This window comes from Symphalangus syndactylus, chromosome 8, assembly GCF_028878055.3.
Source record: "Symphalangus syndactylus isolate Jambi chromosome 8, NHGRI_mSymSyn1-v2.1_pri, whole genome shotgun sequence".
In the NCBI taxonomy this organism is placed as follows: domain Eukaryota; kingdom Metazoa; phylum Chordata; class Mammalia; order Primates; family Hylobatidae; genus Symphalangus; species Symphalangus syndactylus.
Window position 1 is genome coordinate 41,756,016 of NC_072430.2, and position 20,409 is coordinate 41,776,424.

The 20,409-nt window shown below is 42.0% G+C and overlaps 1 protein-coding gene across 1 annotated transcript in view; it reads left to right on the forward strand.

Annotated features, from left to right (window-relative positions):
* The window catches only part of TMED10 (transmembrane p24 trafficking protein 10), a 46,168-nt gene that overhangs the window by 18,617 nt on the left and 7,142 nt on the right, over positions 1 to 20,409 (forward strand). The window contains exons 2-3 of the mRNA XM_055288783.2: positions 6,524 to 6,635; positions 10,931 to 11,004. Coding sequence (XP_055144758.1) covers positions 6,524 to 6,635; positions 10,931 to 11,004 — 186 coding nt within the window. The remainder of the gene's footprint in view (positions 1 to 6,523; positions 6,636 to 10,930; positions 11,005 to 20,409) is intronic.

Below are 20,409 nucleotides of genomic sequence, written 5' to 3' on the forward strand. Positions count from 1 at the left end.
CCTCTCAAAAATAAATAAAAATAAAGTAGTCCTTTTTTATTTTGCTTCTTTCAGTTTATGATTCAGAAAAATTATCACAAGAAACCTTTAAGAATCTTCAAGGCTAAATTTCCCTTGATTGTTTAGCTGATGCTAACTTCAAGGTCTTCACCTTATGGCTGCCTGCTGATCTCTCTAAGGTGGAGAATGCAGACTGATCAGTGCTGTGTTAACACTTGAGAGGACTCTCAACTCTGATTTGCACTGATGCAAAGATTCTATTAGTCTTTCTTGGCCTCTGTACATTCCTCTTCATTCAGACATTCCTTTTGGGGGAAGGCAGCATGGGATGTGGAAAGAGAGTGGGTTTTAGACGTTTCTCATATCCACGTAACAGTGTTTATTTATTTTTATTTATTTTTACTTTTTTTTTTTTTTTGAGATGGAGTTTTGCTCTTGTCACTCAGGGTGGAGTGCAGTGGTGCGATCTCGGCTCACTGCAACCTCCGCCTCCCAGGTTCAAGCAATTCTCCTGCCTCGGCCTCCTGAATAGCTGGGATTACAGGCACCTGCCACCATGCCCAACTAATTTTTGTATTTTTAGTAGAGACGGGGTTTTGCCATGTTGGCCAGGCTGGTCTGAAACGCCTGACCTCAGGTGATCCACCCGCCTCAGCCTCCCAAAAGTACTGGGATTACAGGTGTGAGCCACTGCACCTGGCTATTTATTGAGACATGTTCTCACTCTGTTGCCCACGCTGGAGTGCAGTGGCACAATCACAGCTCACTGCAGCCTCGACCTCACGGGATCAAGCAGTCCTCCCATCTCAGCCTCCTGAGTAGCTGGGACCACAGGTGCATGTCAACCACACCCAGCTAATTTTATTTTTTGTAGAGATGGGATCCCACTATATTGCCCAGGCTGGTCTCAAACTCCTGGGCTCAAGTGATCCTCCCACCTTGGCTTCCCAGAGTGCTGGTATTACAAGTGTGAGCCACTGCACCTGGCCAACACAATTTATTTATTAACTGCTATAATGGACAAGTTACTAAGTTTCCTCATCAGTAAAATAGGGATAACAAGACCAGTTTCCATGGAGTTGTTGATTAAAGATTATGTTTGTAAAGTATATAGCATGATTCTTTATGTTTGTAAAGTATATAGCATGATTCTTTAATCCTTTTATCTTTCCAAACCACTCAGTTGCAGAACCCCAAGCTCCGATCAGTTCATGCATGTGCCTTTTCTTTGCTTCTGCATCCTGGCTGCTAGGTTGTACTGCTAGAAATGTGTGGTTCATTATCTTAGCTGAGATCTCAGTGCTACTCAGCAGTCATTCTGTGTGATGTTAGTCAGCTTTCTTTCTGTCCTGTAGAGAGGGCAAAATTGTTGGCCCAGAAGAACTTGGTTCTATAGACATGTTTTGTTTTTCCTTGAGATAGTTTTTCTTTTCTTTTTTTTTTTTTTTTTTTGAGACGGAGTCTTGCTCTGTCACCAGGCTGGAATGCAGTGGCGCGATCTCTCTCACCCTGGTTTCAAACGATTCTCCTGCCTCAGCCTCCCAAGTAGCTGGGACTACAGGCGTGCATCACCATGCCCAGCTAATTTTTGTATTTTTAGTAGAGACAGGATAGGATGGTCTCCATCTCTTGACCTCATGATCCACCCACCTCAGCCTCCCAAAGTGCTGGGATTACAGATGTGAGCCACCACACCCGGCTTGAGATAGTTTTTCAAATGTTGGGATTGGTTGTAAAGATTTAAAAATTAGGAGATTTCAAATGAAAGTTAAAATGTCTACCTTCTCTTGAAAAACTGGATGATCTGAAAACCTGGAGTGCCATGGCAGTCATTGGCTTTTCCTGTGACACAGGCCATCTTTTCTAGTTTGCTATGTATGGCTTGTGCTGGTCCAGTAGACTCAGTATGTTTCTCACTTGATCTCTGTGGGCACTTACTTTTTGGTTTTGTCCTGTAGACTCTACCTCCTTAAAATCCCTCAAACTCTTCAGTTCATGGGTTACTAAACTTTTTTTAAATTAAATTATTTAATCAAATATAATTTAATAAACCTTAATAAAATTAAATAAAATTTAAAATTATTTTAATTAAATAAAATCTGTCTCGTTCTCTCTATACTGAAGGCCCTTCTCCTTTCTTTTTTTTTTTTTTTTTTTTTTGAGACAGAGTCTGGCTCTGTCGCCCGGGCTGGAGTGCAGTGGCACGATCTTGGCTCGCTGCAAGCTCCGCCTCCTGGGTTCACGCCATTCTCCTGCCTCAGCCTCTCCCGAGTAGCTGGGACTACAGGTGCCCACCACCACGCCCGGCTAATTTTTTGTATTGTTAGTAGAGACGGGGTTTCGCCGTGGTCTCGATCTCCTGACCTCGTGATCCGCCCGCCTTGGCCTCCCAAAGTGCTGGGATTACAAGCGTGAGCCACCGCGCCCGGCCTGGCCCTTCTCCTTTCTTACCTGGAGTACTGGAATAGTGTCCCAACCCACCTCCTTATCTCTAGGGTTGTCTTTCTCTAGTCTGTCTTCATAGTACTGGTAGCTTCATCTTTCTGAATTGTCATTGACTCACATCATTCTGTTTCAAATTCCTTATTGCCCTTCCACTTTGTACTAAATGAAGCTTAAACTCCTTAGCATGCTATTCTAGTTCTACATGATCGGGCCAGTACCTCTCCAGGCACTTAACCTCTCCAGGCCTCAGTTTCCTCCCATGGAACACGGGGAAAATAATTCTTGCCAGTAGGGTTATAGTGAGGATTAAATTTAAAATACTTATAAAGCAGCAACACAGTATTTGACACTTAGTAAGTATTCAGTAAATACTAGCTATTAGTAATATGATAATGCCATATTTTTGTTTTATGTTTTTCTGGACCCAGGCCTTCATATTTGCTGTCTCTTCTACCCTGAATGTCTTTACCCCTCTTTCCCTTGATTGAAATTCATCCTTTAGGTCTCAGCTCATGTGTTACCCACTCCTAGATACACTCCCTGACCCTCCATAATCCCATGGCATTTGTGCATACCTCTGGTAGCATGCCTTGCACATGGCAGTGAAGTGCTGTCTCTCTCTCTTAGCTTTATTGAGGTATAATTGGCAAATAAAAATTGTTTATATTCAAGATATATAATGTGATGTTTTGGTATACATATACATTGTGAAGTGAATACCACAATCAAGCTAACTAACATATTTTATCACCCCATACAAATGTCTAACAAATACATTAAAAGTTCCCCAGTATCACTAACCATCAGGGAAATGCAAACCAAAACCACTATGAAGGCATTTCATTTCTTATCACCCTCCTCTCCTCATTTAGACTCATAAGCCCTTTGAAGACAGGAACTATCTTACTCATACTTGTATCCCAGTGACCAGCACAGGTCTAGGTATCTTAAATGTTTGACAATTTAGGCCGGGCGTGGTGGCTCACACCTGTAATCCCAGCAGTTTGGGAAAGCCAAGGCAGGTGGATCACTTGAGGTCAGGAGTTGGAGACCAGTCTGGCCAACATGGTGAAACCCCATCTCTACTAAAAACATAAAAATTAGCTAGGCTTAGGGGCGCATGCCTGTAGTCCCAGCTACTTGGAAGGCTGAGGCAGGAGAATCACTTGAATCTGGAAGGCGGAGGTTGCAGTGCAGTGAGCCGAGATTGCACCACTGCGCTGTAGCCTGAGTGACACAGCGAGACTCCGTCTCAAAAAAAAAAAGGGCCAGGTGAGATGGCTTACACTTGTAATCCCAGCACTTTCAGAGGCCAAGGCGGGTGGATCACAAGGTCAGGAGATCAAGACTATCCTGGCTAACACGGTGAAACCCCATCTCTACTAAAAATACAAAAAATTAGCCGGGTGTGGTGGCATGAGCCTGTAATCCCAGCCACCCGGGAGGCTGAGGCAGGAGAGTTGCTTGAACCCGGGAGGCGGAGGTTGCAGTGAGCCGAGATCGGATCACTGCATTCCAGCCTGGGTGACAGAGTGAGACTCTGTCTCAAAAATAAATAAATAATAAAAATAAAAGTTTGACAAATTAGCAAATGGTGCTGGATGGCAGAAGACAGTTGACTAATACTACTGTTTATTAGAGAATTTAGAAGATGTGCCATAAAACTTTTTTTAGTTAATCTGTCATTTCAAATTTATCTAGTAGTGATAACTTTTCTTTAGTTATTATCAATTTTTTCCAAAATAAAATAGCTTTATTATTATTTTTGAATATAAGTGATCCAGTAATACATGCCTTTTTTTTTTTTTTTTTTTTTTTTTTTGAGACAGAATCTCGCTGTGTTGCCCAGGCTGGAGTGCAGTGGCACAGTCTCGGCTCACCACAACTTCCGCCTCCCGGGTTCAAGCAATTATCCTGCCTCAGCCTCCAAAGTAGCTCGGATTACAGGCGCCCAATACCATGCCTGGCTAATTTTTTTTTGTATTTTTAGTAGAGACGGAGTTTCACCATGTTGGCCAGGCTCCTGACCTCAGGTGATCCACCTGCCTCTGCCTCCCAAAGTGCTGGGATTACAGGCATGAGCCACTGCACCTGGATGAGCTACCATGCCCGGCTACATGTCATTTTTAAAAATGGAAAAAAAGGCCGGGCGTGGTGGCTCACGCCTGTAACCCCAGCACTTTGGGAAGCCGAGGCGAGTTGGATCATGAGGTCAGGAGATCGAGACCATCCTGGCCAACACGGGGAAACCCTGTCTCTACTAAAAATACAAAAAAATTAGCTGGGCATGGTGGTGGGTGCCTGTAGTCCCAGCTACTCGGGAGGCTGAGGCAGGAGAATGGCGTGAACCCGGGAGGCGGAGGTTGCAGAGAGCCGAGATCACGCCACTGCACTCCAGTCTGGGGACAGAGTGAGACTCCATTTCAAAAAAAAAGGAAAAAAAATTAAAAATATAAAGAGAAAGTCTCACCCCTCAGAAATAACTACTGTTATAAAGTACTTTTAAATATATAAGCTTAAATGTGTGCTACTTAATTTTCCTGCTTAAAATTTCCCCTTAAAAGAATTATGTTTTAACAAATAGCATTAGAACATCCAGTTTAATGTAATTAAGCCACTACTTTTGTGTTCCACATTGCAAAGTAGCTTCCAGTCTTAAGTGATGAAATGTGCTTTCTACTAAGACAGCCACGTGGTCTAGAAATGAAGGCTGAGATCCAGACTGTTAAATTACCATGGAATTCCCTTGCTTTGTATGTGGCTGTTTACTTACCAGTATATGCCCTTTCTTCTGTGCTGATAGGCCATTCTTTAGTAATAGAGCAGCTTAAGTCTGAAGAACTAAAGCTAAGGACCTAGAAGAAAGGAATAATCATTTATGGAAGCCAAGGATATCTTTTTTTTTTTTAGGATAAATTTCCCTTTTTTTTTGTTTTTGTTTTATTGAGACAGTGTCTTGCTCTGTCACCCAGGCTGCAGTGACAGAGCAAGCTTCCCAGTATCTGGGACTGTAGGTGCGCACCACCATGCCTGGCTAATTTTTGTATTTTTTGTAGAGATGGGGTTTTGCCATATTGGTCTTGAACTCTTTTTTTTTTTTTTTTGAGACGGAATCTCACTCTGTCATCTGGGCTGGAGTGCAGTGGCGCAATCTTGGCTCACTGCAACCTCCGCCTCCCGGGTTCAAGCGATTCTCCTGCCTCAGCCTCCCAAGTAGCTGGGACTACAGGCATATGCCACTGCATCCAGCTAATTTTGGTATTTTTAGTAGAGACGAGATTTCTCCATGTTGGTTGGCCAGGATGGTCTTGATCTCTTGACCTCGTGATCCGTCCGCCTCGGCTTCCCAAAGTGCTGGGATTACAGGTGTGAGCCACCGCGCCTGGCCAGGTCTTGAACTCTTGAGCTCAAGTGATCCTCCTGCCTTGGCGTTCCAAAGTTTGGGATTACAGGAGTGACCATGCCTGGCCAGAAACTTCTTGTTTGTTTCCTGTGTTTTGTTCCCACTCTACCTGGCCGTTGAGATAATTAACATGAAATTTGCAGGAATACATCTCCTGGATTGTCTTCTCTACGTATGCTTTTTTTCCTGCTGTCCTTGTATTGTGTGTCCTAATTTTATTCTCCACCCACACCCCTTCCCTATCAAATTTGTTTTATAGAATAAATGTGTTTTTATATATCTTTATCCCTCTTGTATAATCTTTTGATAATTGTCTACTTTCATTTTTGTGACATGTTCATCTATGCGGAATGATACTAGTGAGTTTTTGCCAGTAAATCCAATGTATGTAACTTGGAGCATTTGCTAGATTAACTTTTTGGTATGATAAGATATCCTATAGCAGCAACAGATTTTAGCCCACAATGTGATTAGGCTATTTGAATGAATGAAATTTGCTGTATTTGGATTTAATCTTCTAATCCAGTTTTTGTCTTTGGGGATGGTTGGAACATAGTCATCATAATGAGAACTATCAATTGTCTTTCATAGATAGTGTCTCTATCTTCCCAGTTTCTGTAAGTTCTTTTCCTAAGTGTTATTTGCTGCCTATTCTTACTACTTTTCTTATTTTAGATCACAGATTCTGCTGGCCATATTCTCTACTCCAAAGAGGATGCAACCAAGGGGAAATTTGCCTTTACCACTGAAGATTATGACATGTTTGAAGTGTGTTTTGAGAGCAAGGGTGAGTAATCAAGAGTGTTTCTCTGGATTAAGAATCTTCGCCAACTCTAGTGCTCCTTAATACAGTCAGCACTTAATATCTGGTTTCATTTGTATTCTTTATTTATTCTGATTTGGAGACCTGTTACCTTGTAGTCTTTGGAGCACCTTTTAAAAGGTCAACTACGTGGAATAAAAGATTGAATAGGTGGAACAGAGAGAATTTTTAGGGCAGTAAAAATATTTTGTATGATACTGTAATAGTGGATACATGTCATTATATGGTTGTCCGAACATTACATTTGGAATGTACACAAAGAGTGAATCCTAATGCAAACTATGGACTTTGGTGGATAGTGATGTGTCCGTGTAGTTTCATCATTTGTAACAAATGTACCACTCTGGTGGGAAATGGTGATAATGGGGGAGGCTATGCATATGTAAGGGGAAGGGGGATATGGGAAATCTTTGTGCCTACCTCCCAGTTTTGTTGTGAACCTAAAACTGCTCTAACAAAGTGAAGTCTTAAAAAAAAGGCTGGGCATGGTGGCTCATGCCTGTAATCCCAGAACTTTGGGAGGCCAAGGCGGGCAGATCACTGAAGGTTAGGAGTTTGAGACCAGCCTGGCCAACATGGTGAAACCCTGTCTCTACTAAAAATACAAAATTAGCTGGGCGTGGTGGCTCGTGCCTATAACCCTAGCTACTCGGGAGGCTGACGCAGGAGAATCACTTAAACCCAGGAGGTAGAGGTTGCAGTGAGCAAGATTGTGTCACTACATTCCAGCCTGGGTGACAGAGTGAGACTCCGTCTCAAAAAAATAAACAACAAAAAAAACTGACCAGACGCAGTGACTCACGCCTGTAATCCCAGCAGTTGGGAGGCCGAGGCAGGCGGATCACCTGAGGCCAGGAGTTCGAGACCAGCCTGGCCAACATGGCAAAACCCCATCTCTACTAAAAATACAAAAATTAGCCAGATGTGGTGGTGGCACATGCCTGTAATCCCAGCTACTCGGGAGGCTGAGGCAGGAGAATTGTTTGAACCCAGGAGGCAGAGATTGCAGTGAGCCAAGATCGTACCACTGCACTGCAGCCTGGGTGACAGAGCGAGACTCTGTCTCAAAACAAACAAAAAGGATGTCTGTTTGCCAGGCAAATGCAGAGAGAAAAATTACAAAGGGTCTTTTTACAAAGGAGACTCTTTAGGGCTATGATGTCGGCTAAGAGGATAGGCTGACAGTTCTATGCAAGAGACTGTATAGTCTGGACTCAACCATTCTGAGAAATGGTAGTTAGGTGATTTTGTTGTGCAAATATCAAGTGTACTTACACAAACCTAGATGGTATAGCCTACTACCCACCTTGGCTATATGGTATATAGCCTGTTACTGCTCCTAGGCTACAAACCTGTAAAGCATGTGACTGTACTGAATACTGTAGGCAGTTGGAACACAATGCTATTTGTGTATCTAAACGTAGAAAAGATATAGTAAAAATACAGTATTATACTAATCTTATGGGACCACCTTCATATATGCAGTCCATCCTCAACTGAACTGTCTTCATGCAGTGCATGACTGTACTGTGCTATGACAAGCAGGGAGGTAGTTGGAAGACTCTAAGAAAGAAGATATCCTGATCATTTGGACCAGGTGGGGCTGTGAACTGCTTAAGTTTCACAACTTTTTCAATGAGGAAGGAAAAGCAAAAATTTGCTTTACATCTTCCATGGACAATGTCGTAATCAGGATTACACATTGGATTTGGGAGAACAGAACACTCTGGGTGCCACATTTTGTTTCGTTTTGTTTGAAGACTTGTTTTCATGCTCAGAAGACACATGTGACTTGTCTTACTTTGTTTTCAGTCTTACCCTATGCAGTCTTATTTATATTTCTGTTGCTTTCAAGTTAATCTTTCCAGTCCATCCAAAAGAAGTTCTTTTTTTTTTTTTGTGAAACAAGAGTCTTGCTCTGTCACCCAGGCTGGAGTGCAGTGGCGCGATCTTGGCTCACTGCAACTTTCCTGGGTTCAAGCGATTCTCATGCCTCAGCCTCCGGAGTAGCTGGAACTACAGGCACACACCACTGAGCCTGGTTAATTTGTGTATTTTTAGTAGAGACGGGTTTTGTCATGTTGGCCAAGCTGTTCTCGAACTCGAACCTCAAGAGATCCACCTGCCTTGGCCTCCCAAAGTGCTGGGATTACAGGCATGAGCCACCGCACCCATCCCAAAAGAAGTTGTTTACTGTCTTTCAAACATGCCATACTCCGATTTTAATATCTGAGCCTTTGCTCATGCTTTGCCATCTGCCTAGAGTACTTTGCCTAAGTCCTGCCTTTAGGTGTTCCCTTTTTAGTGAAGTCTGTCCACAACTACTGTCTTCTTTCCTCTTCCCTTTGCTCCGTATTGGAATTGTCTGAACCAGTTCCTTTGGCTTAAAATTTTACAGTGCTTTGCATTTTCACCATAGTTGTTTTGTGTATATGTCTTAGATCCCAATTGAATTATTTGAAGGCAGGGATTGTATCCTGGCTTAGTCCATTTTGTGCTGCTATAACAGAACATCGCAGAGTGGGTAATTTATAAACAGTAGAAATTTATTTGGTTCGTGGTTCTGGAGTCTGGAAAGTCCAAGATCAAGGGGCCAGATCTGGTGAGCGCCTTTTTGCTGTGTCACAATAACATGGCAGAAGGTATCACATGGCAAGAGAATGCACAGGAGAGCAAGAAGGGGCTGAACTCACTTTTATAACAAACCTGCTTCTATGATAATGACATTAAATCTATTGATGAGGGCAGAGCCCCATGACCTAATCAATTCTTAAAGGTCCTACTCGGCTGGGCACAGTGGCTCATGCCTGTAATCCCAGCACTTTAGGAGGCTGAGGCAGGGGGATCGCTTAAGCCCAGGAGTTCCAGATCAGCTTGGACAGTATAGCAAGACCCTGTCTCTACAAAAAATACAAAAATTACCTGGGTGTGGTGGCTCACGCTTGTAGTCCCAGCTACTTGAGAGGCTGAAGTGGGAGGATCGCTTGAGCCCAGGAGTTCGAGGCTACAGTGAGCCATGATGGTGTATGCCATTGCACTCCAGCTTGGAAGACAGAGTAAGAACCTGTCTCAGAATTTTTTTTAATTAAATAAATAAATAAAATTAAAGGTTCTACCTCTCAGCACTCTTGCATTGGGGATTAAGTTTCCAACACATGAACTTTGAGAGGGGCACATTTAAGCCGTAGCATATCTCTTTAAAATCTCCAGCACAGTTTTAGTACTTAGTGAGTTTTCAATGAGTAGTTATTGAATTGACTTCAGTTCATTTCAGAAAACTTCCAGTGTCTCTCAGGCATCAGAGGGTACAGTACCATTCAGTGTGGCTTATGGTTTCAGGAACCCCAATGCTTCAGTGGCACTGTTTCCCAGAACTTCTAATTTCACGCAGGCAGTTGTAAATCTTATAACTAGGTGAATTCCAGGGGATTGGGGCTGAACAGTTTTCTGGGGCTCTTTGGGTCTTTTCCTTTCTCCTACTTGATGATTTAAGATTAGAATGCCTCTTTGATCCAGCTGAATCAGATTGACTCTTCTAACATGAACTCTATTATAAGAAGCATCCCTGAGATTTGAACGCTTAAAGTTTTTTTTTCCTTGAGCTGTTTTAACTCTTTTAAGGTCTTAGTGGGAATAGCTCTATAACATTGTACTCCTACTGAAATAGGCCATACATTGATCAAAATGTTTGAATTAAAGTGGAATATTAGATAAAACTTATGTTCTTTTCAGTACTCAGACTTATATTAAGAAAATCCAAGCTTAGCACATACCCAATAATCCTAATTCATCGTGGCCTTCCCTCAAAATTTGACAGGGCAGCCTTTTCAGATGTGGAAATACGCATTTTCAGCCGAAGCTGTTGCCCACTATCTCTTAATTTATATGCCACTCAATTTCACACTGTTTTGATTTTTGAGTTTTATTTCCCAATTCAATAAGCCTGTGTGGTTTCCCTTCTGTTCTGTTCCTCTGTAGTACCAGTTGCAGTATCTTGTGTCCTTGCCTGCTCAGAGATATTTGCCAGCAGCATGTTCTTGTTGCTTTCCGGCACCCCACACAGATAGAGGCTTTGTCTGGAATGTTTGTGATTTTAGCCAGAGCCAGGAATTTTCTGCAACTGAGCAGGGGGAGGAGTTGTGGCTGTTTCCCTCTATTGAGAGGGTAGGGGTTCTGGAGAGGGAGGGCGGGCGGGTGGGTGGGTAATTTCCCGGAATTTTAAGTATTCCACACAATGATTCCTTTGATTTCTTTCTCAGGAACAGGGCGGATACCTGACCAACTCGTGATCCTAGACATGAAGCATGGAGTGGAGGCAAAAAATTACGAAGAGGTATGTCTGCTGTAACAGCCAGAGGAGGCAGCAGTGTGCTATGCTGTGAGGTTTCTGTGACCTCGGCAGGCCAACAGGCTGTGCTTTGCCCAAAAGGCTGTGCTTTCTTAGCAGTCTTGTGACAGCCAGCCATGATCTTACTGATACAAAAAGTTGTATTAACAGCCTTGGCCAGGCGCAGTGGCTCACTCCTGTAATCCCAGCACTTTGGGAGGCCGAGGCAGGTGGATCACCTGAGGTCAGGAGTTCGAGCCCAGCCAGGTCAACATGGTGAAACCACGTCTCTACTAAAAATACAAAAATTAGCCAGGCGTGGTGGCATGTGCCTGTAATCCCAGCTAGTCTACTCGGGAGGCTGAGGCAGGAGAATTGCTGGAACCTGGGAGGCAGAGGCCGCAGTGAGCCGAGATCACACCACTGCACTCCAGCCTGGGTGACAGGGCAAGGCTCCATCTCAAAAAAAAAAAAAAAAACAGCCTTGAAGAATAATTCTGGCTGTGCTGTCAGCCAAAGACTGAACTAACTGTCCCACAGAATGTTGGTTTGATAAAACACTGAAGTATATGGCATTAGTTCTCTTGAGGCAGAAACCGTGTGTGTGTGTGTGTGTGTGTGTGTGTGTGTGTGTGTGTGTAGAGAGAGAGATTTTAAATTTTTTAAAGCTGGAATTCAGTTATTTGTTAATGCCTAAGGTTAAGAAAAGTGATTTGTTTTTAATTCCTAAGACTTTTCCCCCAAGACCAACAGTTGTATATATCTATATCTATATCTATATCTATCTATCTATCTATCTATCTATCTGTCTGTCTATCTATCTATCTATCTATCTATCTATCTATCTATATCTAGGGCATGGATTCAGTGCTGTTTAGTCTTGAACAACTGTTTTGTCTTTGGGAAATAACAATAGTCAAAGATAGTTTTTAGTTAAAATAATTTCAAACTTTCAAGGAAGAGGGCAGGATGGAGGAAAAAACTGCAAGAGACTAGGAATGGTGATAATAGAAATTTGATGCTGATAGGATTTATTATAGAGTAATAAAAACTGACATTTATTTGGGTGACAGGGAGATGGAGGTGTGCACAGAATAAGGAGAAGGACAACAGCCTTTTTCATCTCTGCGAGACTTTGGGGGCAGCACAAAAAGGGTTATTCAAACGAAGGGCACCTTTGAAAAACCACAAGAACTATTTAAGACTAGAGAATTGATCTTTACAGAAAGATTAGACTATTTTTACCCAGCAAAACAGTACGTAAGGGCATGAAGGAGGAGTGGGGTACAGGAAATAGAATGGGCTCTTGAAGAATGCAAACTAAGTAAATGAAGGAAAATTGGTTTAAGTGATTTAGGAAAATTGTCTAGGAATAGTGAACAGAATTTGCTCTCTCTTTGGACAGGACTTTGGACAGGAAATATCTTAAAATGGAAGAAGATTGGAAATGACTGGTTAATTCTGCAACAGGAAGTAGTACAACAATTGCAGCTCTTTCCTTGTTCAAATCTTCAATTGAATGAAACTAGGTAGCATTATTTAGAGGCAGTAAATAGGAGCAAGTGATACAGTTGTGAATGGGAGACAGTTTCCCATAGAGACTTTTCAATTTTTTGTTTCTGTTTCCAGGCTAGTTTAATTTAAATAAATAAAACAAGAAAACCTCTTTATTTGATGAACTTAAGAGTAAATTGAAAAAATTTTGTAAATCTTCATGATTCAGGAGAATCTAATTATATTTAAATAAGATTATGTAGGCCAGGCACGGTGGCTCACGCTTGTAATCCCAGCACTTTGGGAGGCCGAGCCAGGCGGATCACAAGGTCAGAAGATCGAGACCATCCTGGCTAACATGGTGAAACCCCACCTCTACTAAAAATACAAAAAATTAGCTGGGCGTGGTAGTGGGCGCCTGTGGTCCCGGCTGCTCGGGAGGCTGAGGCAGGAGAATGGCATGAACCTGGGAGACGGAGCTTGCAGTGAGCCAAGATCATGCCACTGCACTCCAGCCTAGGCAACAGAGCAAGACTCTGTCTCAAAAAAAAAAAAAAAGATTATGTTAAAGTGCTTTTATAAGATATAAAACACTAGGGAAAATGTTGTCATTATTATAAGGTGGAAGAATAGGTAATGATTTCCAGTTTGTGGTTACTGCTTCTGTTCCCAAACTGTGGACCATTCTCAGTTGAATTTGTACTCTGTGGAATTTTGCCTATTATAATCTTTTTCTCCAACATGATGGCTGTCATTAAGGGTATTTATTTATTTATTTATTTATTGAGATGGAGTCTCACTCTGTTGCCCAGGCTGGAGTGCAGTGGCGGGATCTTGGCTCACTGCAAGCTCTGCCTCCCGGGTTCATACCATTCTCCTGCCTCAGCCTCCCGAGTAGCTGGGACTACAGGCGCCCACCACCACGCCCAGCTAATTTTTTGTATTTTTAGTAGAGACGGGGTTTCCCCATGTTAGCCAGGATGGTCTCGATCTCCTGACCTTGTGATCTGCCTGTCTCGGCCTCCCAAAGTGCTGGCGGATTACAGGCGTGAGCCACCGCGCCCAGCCCAAGGGTATTTATTAAATAACAACACATCAATGCCCTATTAGACAGTAAACATAGCTAGTTCCCCTCAAAGATGACATTATTGTGGGTTTATATAAAGAATGCTTTGGACACAGCTGTCGTATAGCATTTTAGAACCCCTATACCTCCTGGAATTTCCATCATCCTTGGACTTTATAGACATTAGGAAAGGGGCTTTATCTTTCCTGACCTTTTGCTTAACCCAAGAGGGGAATCCCTAGCCCAAAGAAAACCACGGTGTTTCCTTTGCCTGCTTCCTGCTTCAGATGTCTGACATGTCCTAAGCCTTTCTTTACGCATGTAGTTACAACACAGCTCCAAGGTTCTGCTTCTTAACCAAGAAACTCCTCCCCACTACTTTCTTTAACATCTATCCCCACCCTCCTACCATTCACCCCTGCTCCCCAGCAGCAGACCAGATTGATGTAGAGGAGGAATGGCTATGACACAGTCCAAAGACCAGCCCTTTCTTCATTCTGCAGCAAGGCTCCCTTGAACCTTGCTTAGAAATGGCTGTTAGCTGGCAGGGCACGGTGGCTCACACCTGTAATCCCAGCACTTTGGGACGCCAAGGTGGGTGGGTCACCCAAGGTCAGGAGTTGGAGACCAGCCTGGCCAGCCTGGCGAAAACCCCGTCCCCCGTCTCTATTAAAAATACAAAAATTAGCCGGGCATGGTGGCGGGCACCTGTAGTCCCAACTACTCGGGAGGCTGAAGCAAAAGAATCACTTGAACGATTTAATTTCAGGCCCTTGAGATAATGGAGAGGCTTTATCTCCAGAGGATTTGGAATCTTTGGCATCAGTATTAAGATTCGGGAATGTGGCACACTTCTTTAATTTTCTTCATGTCCAACACATCTCTCCCTCATATCTGTGGACTCATAATTCTGAAATCCCATGTGGTCCTGTAAGATTGAATAGTAATTGTACCACACTACCTACCTAAATTGTTATTAGTTAATCCATGTGAAATTGCTATGTAACACAATACAAACGTAAGATGATATTATTTGGAAGACAGAATGCTTGTCATACTGTGAAGAAGCATTAAGTCTTGTTGTTTGCATTCTTTAAAGAGAAAGAATGCCTCTGTCCTCAGAAATAAAGCACTTTTGATTTTGATTTCCTGTATTGTATTTTATGAACCTCTGACCACTGTCTCGCTTCTGCCCTTCAGAGGGTGTATCTTTGTAGATTGAGGATGTGAACCGAGCCACTTCTTTTTAGTTTGTCATCTGTGAACTAGAGCAGTTGTTTGTAGGGACTTACTGTCTGTGCAGTTGGGAGAATGCAGGCAATTACTGTCCGACAAAGAAGGAGCTATCTGACACATCTTCTAACTCCTGGGCTGTGTGTCCCACGAGTAAAATACCGTTTTGCCTAGGCAATTCTATTTGTCTGTCATTTGCTATCAACATATATACCAAAAACACAGCTGCTCTGGTTGGAGCAACAGCTGAAGACTTTCCAAAAGTTCTGTTTCTCTGAGTGCTCTCAGGAAGGAGGAACTCTGATTCCATGTACTAGATCCAAAGTCCTTTTTTTTTTTTGAGACAAGAGTCTCGCTCAGTCGTCCAGGCTGTAGTGCAGTGGTGCAATCTTAGCTCACTGCAACGTCTGCCTCTCGGGTTCAAACAATTATCCTGCCTCAGCCTCTCGAGTAGCTGGGATTACAAGTGTGCACCACCACACCCAGCTAATTTTTGTATTTTTAGTAGAGACAGGGTTTCACCATGTAGGCCAGGCTGGTCTCGAACTCCTGACCTCAAGTGATCTGGCCACCTCAGCCTCCCAGAATGCTGGGATTACAGGCATGAGCCACTGTGCCAGCTCTGTTATGTTTATCTTGCTGTGTTAGACTAGATGGTCTTCACATTTATTGCTGTGCTCCTGGAGTTGGTGGGGGCTGTGGTGGGAGGCATGGAGGCAGCAAACTGAATTTGTCTTGTCACAAGAAGCTTCTCTCTTGGATCTTGATGCTCCACCAAGGAAAAGAATTTAGAGATTCCCTAGAGGTTAGATTAACACCTCTGTCTTAAGAAGCAGTTTTTTCAGAGAATTAATACCTTTTCTTGGTACAGTTACGTATAACTCTGTAAACTCTTTAAATTCAAATCTTCATTATAATGGAAGATTTGGATATGGTTTTAGAAGAGTTTAATTTTACTGGTATTTTGGAGGTGTTATACAGGAAAAGGCTTTGTAACTTGTAGCTTTTCCAAACGGTACCTACCATGACCAGTAAGAATGATGTTAATAGATACGGTGGTAGAGAAGGCTTTCTCCTAGGCGGCGGGCCTCATGAAAATAGATGCAGGCCGGGCACGGTGGCTCACACCTGTAATCCCAGCACTTTGGAAGGCTGAGGCAGGTGGATCACCTGAGGTCAGGAGTGCAAGACCAACCTGGCCAACATGGTGAAATCCCGTCTCTACTAAAAATACAAAAATTAGCTGGGTGTGATGGCAGGCGCCTGTAATCCCAGCTACTCAGGAAGCTGAGGCAGGAGAATCATTTGAACCTGGGAGGTGGAGGTTGCAGTGAGCCAAGATCGTGCCACTGCACTCCAGCATGGGTGACAAAGCAAAACTCTATCTCAAAAAAAAAAAAGAAAAGAAAAAAAATCAATGCAGAGTGCTTTTAGTATACAAGAAACACTTGCTTCAGGGGACCAGCAGCACTTAGCTACTTTGAGAAAGTTGGCTTCTTTGAAGAAGGCATAGAGTGGGCAGAACAGGTCAATTACAAGTGTTTACTATGTATCAGGTCTTTAAGACTATATAAACTATAAATCATTTTAATTTCCTTGAGTTCAGGAGCCAAACTAGTGTGGAGGGATAGGATAAAAATAAAACAATTTGTGAATATGACAATATATGATTGAGTGTTAACTGTGTGACACAGTAAGTGTTGTAGGGCTTCAGGGAAGACAGTGTGGACAGGAGTGGTTGAAGGAGGCTTTCAAGGAGGCTTGAAAGATAGGTCAGATTTGGGTACAGAGAGCATAAATGCTTTTGGAAGTCAGGGATTCTGTTCTCGAATTTTACAGCAGAGTTCGGCAGTTTAAATGCTGTGATCACCCTGGGCAGGGAGTTAAGAGACCATGGTACTGTTAATTTTGGTTGGACACCCAAAGGGCTGAGTAACTTTATGGAATCTTTAGTTTTCCCATTTGAAAAATGAGGGACTCACTGCAAAATGAAGTACCTTGTAGCTATAACATCCTTTGATTATTTAACAACTACATGCAGCTTGCCAGGGGAATGTCACCCCCTATTGGAGAACCTGTGGTGCACATTGTCTTACAGACTTGGCAAAACATACCTCATGCTTCCAGCGATGAAGGAAAGTAGAACAGAATACCAGCCTGCCTTCATGAAACATGTATAATTTGGCATTTTTACAGATACTTTGCACAGTTCAATCAACTGTTTACAAGAGCAGAACAACAGAAAGTGGGAATTTTGATATTGAGGATTTCTTTTTTAGCTTTTTGTACTGTGATATAAAGTCTCAATGCTATTTATTGAATGCTTAGTCCTGAGCAAGTAAAGAGCGTCTTCTTGAGAATACTTACCATGATTTCTTTTAAAATTTTACTCTGTTGCCCTGCAAAAATAATAGCAATGGGAAACCCAGGAAGTTTATTAGTCAAACTTTATTAGTCAAGCAAACAGGACAACTTATATAGATCCTTGTGGCCTAATATAGCTTGTTCATTTCACCTTTGATTCAGGAAAATCTTAGTATACTCATCTGGTTTTCTTTATTAAATTTCTAGTACTTACAGAATAAACTCACATAGACTTGGATTCTAATGCCAACTGCACCAAGCTGTGATACTTTGGGCAAGTTATTTAATACCTCAGAGCCTTAGTTTCCTCATCTGCAAAATTTAAGGATAAAAATATTCACCTTATAGGGTTATGAGGATTAAATGAGATTACAAAATATACCACATTGTGAGCATATATGAATGACTCTGATTCATTATACTACCTTTTTCATCCCCTTCCCCAATTTCGTCTCAGCCTAACTTTTGAGCCTTTTATTTGCTATTATCCCCTACCCTCCCCAAGCACAAGTGTGTGGCAGTTATGTGTGTACATGTACACATACCCTATAGTCTAGTTTCTAGCACACCAGACGACTTATGTCTGGACTATTCATAGTTGCTAAACATGCCTGCACTTTACTCCCTCTGTGTTTTGGTTTACAGGTTCCCCTCAGCCTTGAATGCCCTCTCAAAAGTCCCGCTCAACTTGTGAGACCCAGCTCACCCACTTCCTGTTAAGCTTCACTTTGTCCTCCCAACTAGAACTCTGTTTTTAATGTGTATCTTTGTTATAGAAGTTACTACATAAAGCCATATATTATGGTTATAACTTACTATGTAAGCTGTGAGAGCTTAAGATCATAACTTACCTTGGTACCTTGCACATAATAAGAACTCAAAAAAAACGTTAAGGCCTTAAAATGTTTAAAAAAAATCAAGAAACTTTTTATATTTGTTTTAAGCTGGTAATAAAAGTCTATTGTTATATATTCTTGCAATAAAGTTTTTTTTCTTTATTATTATTACTACTTTGTAATAGAGATGGCGTCTTGCTGTGTTGCCCAGCCTGGTCTCAAGCAATCCACCTGCCTTGGCTTCCCAAAGTGCTGGTATTACTGGCATGAGCCACTGTGCCCAGCCTGCAGTGAAAGTTTTTTGTTTGTTTGTTTGTTTGTTTGTTTGTTTGTTTTTAACCACTGACTACTACTTCTTCTTCTTTATCTATTTATTTTTTTTGAGACAGAGTCCACCCAGCCCAGGCTGGAGTGCAGCGGTGCCATCTCAGCTCACTGCAACCTCTGCCTCCCAGGTTCAAAGGATTCTCGTGCCTCAGCCTCCTGAGTAGCTGGGACTACAGGCATGCGCCACCACGCCCAGCTAATTTTTGTAATTTTAATAAAGACAGAGTTTCACCATGTTGGCCAGGCTGGTCTCAAACTCCTGGTCTCAAGTGATCCATCCGCCTCAGCCTCCCAAAGTGCTGGGATTACAGGCATGAGCCACCACACCTGGCTAATTTTTTTCTTTCGTAAAAATAAACAGGCCAGGCGCAGTGGCTCACGCCTGTAATCCCAGCACTTTGGGAGGCCGAGGAGGGCAGATCATGAGGTCAGGAGTTCGAGACCAGCCTGACCAACATGGTGAAACCCTGTCTGTACTAAAAATACAAAAATTAGCTGGGCGTGGTGGCAGGTGCCTGTAATCCCAGCTACTTGGGAGGCTGAGGCAGGAGAATCTGGGTGACGGAGCAAGACTCCATCTCAAAAAGAATAAACAACAGAAATTTATTTCTCATAGTTCTGGAGTCTAGGAAGTTCAAGGTCAGGGTGCCAGTGTGATCGGGTTCTGGTGAGGGCCCCCTTCTGAGTGCATACTGCCTTCTCACTGTGTTCTCACATGGAGGAAGGCGGAATTACTTTCCTTAATAGCATTTAATTGTTAAGTCCGTCAGATTTTGGTGGTTTGAAAAGATTTTTGTTCTTTGATTTCCTTCAAATATTATTTGGATTTCTAGGTTTAGATTCAACGTAAAAATATATCCATGATTGTTGTATTTTACTATTGAGTATCCATGGTGTACTAGGTGTTTGAAATGGCAAGCTAGATTTCAGTACTGTTTTAGTCTCTTGAGATTTAAGATTTCTAGATTTTAAATTAGTATCATGAGTGAAGGTAATTATTAGGCAAAAATGGCTTTTAGGAAATGAGACCAAAATGAGACCTTCATCCCACTAATGAAGGTCTGAAAATAATTTTCTGGAAGAAAGATGGGATTCAATAGATTTTTTTTTTTTTTTTTTTGAGTCGGAGTCTCAGTTTGTCTCCCAGGATGGAGTATAGAGTGGCATGATCTTGGCTTACTGCAGCCTTGACCTCCCAGGCTCAAGTGATCCTCCTGCCTCCGCCTCTCAAAGTATTGGGATAACAAGTGTGAGCCACCATGCTTGGCCTCAGCAGAGATTTTGTTGAGGAAATAAAATCAACTTTGAAGATAGGAATTTGACTGTTTGGTTATGAATAGAGGTGTAGAGTCTGAAGTAGCACCTGTACTAGAAAACGGGTTGGGGATTGAATGATTAACTAAACAATGTGGAATACTAGCTGTGTGAAATGCCATGTAGCAGTTAAGAAGAATAAGATGAATTGATAAGCACTGACATTTTTGGAGAGATCTTATTAAATGGAAAAAAGCTGTAGAACAATGTGTGTAGTATGCCATTTATAAATATATTTTAAGTTATATTTTTCTGTGTACATTTACATACAAAAGCATAGTGTCTCAGAAGAAAAGGTGTGGAAAGATATACATCAAGTTTATAAGCGTCATTACCTCTGGAAAGCAATGTGGGAATTGAGGAACCATGAAGGTAGACTTCTGGTTTATATTCTGTTTGCTTCTGGATAGTTTAAATTTTTAGCAAAAGAATATATTTATGTGTTGGTTGTACACTAAAAAATAAGTTTTATTACTGGAAAGGGATTGGGAACAGCTTGTGGGGGGCTGTAATCTACAAATGCCATCTTCAGTACCAGGTTTAATTCCATCATTGTTTTTCAGGTTTTAGGTCTCTGGACTATTGTCTTTTAACAACGACAACAACAATAAAAAAAAAGCAGAGGCTGTGGGATTCAATAGACTTTAATTTTTTTTAATATCATTTTCAGCTGGCAGAGGCACAGCCATAGTTTCACTTCCAGTTTCTTTTGCAAGTTTCTATTTAAGGAACTTTAAATAATTTATCTCTAAGAAGTATCATGCCATTTCCTTTATA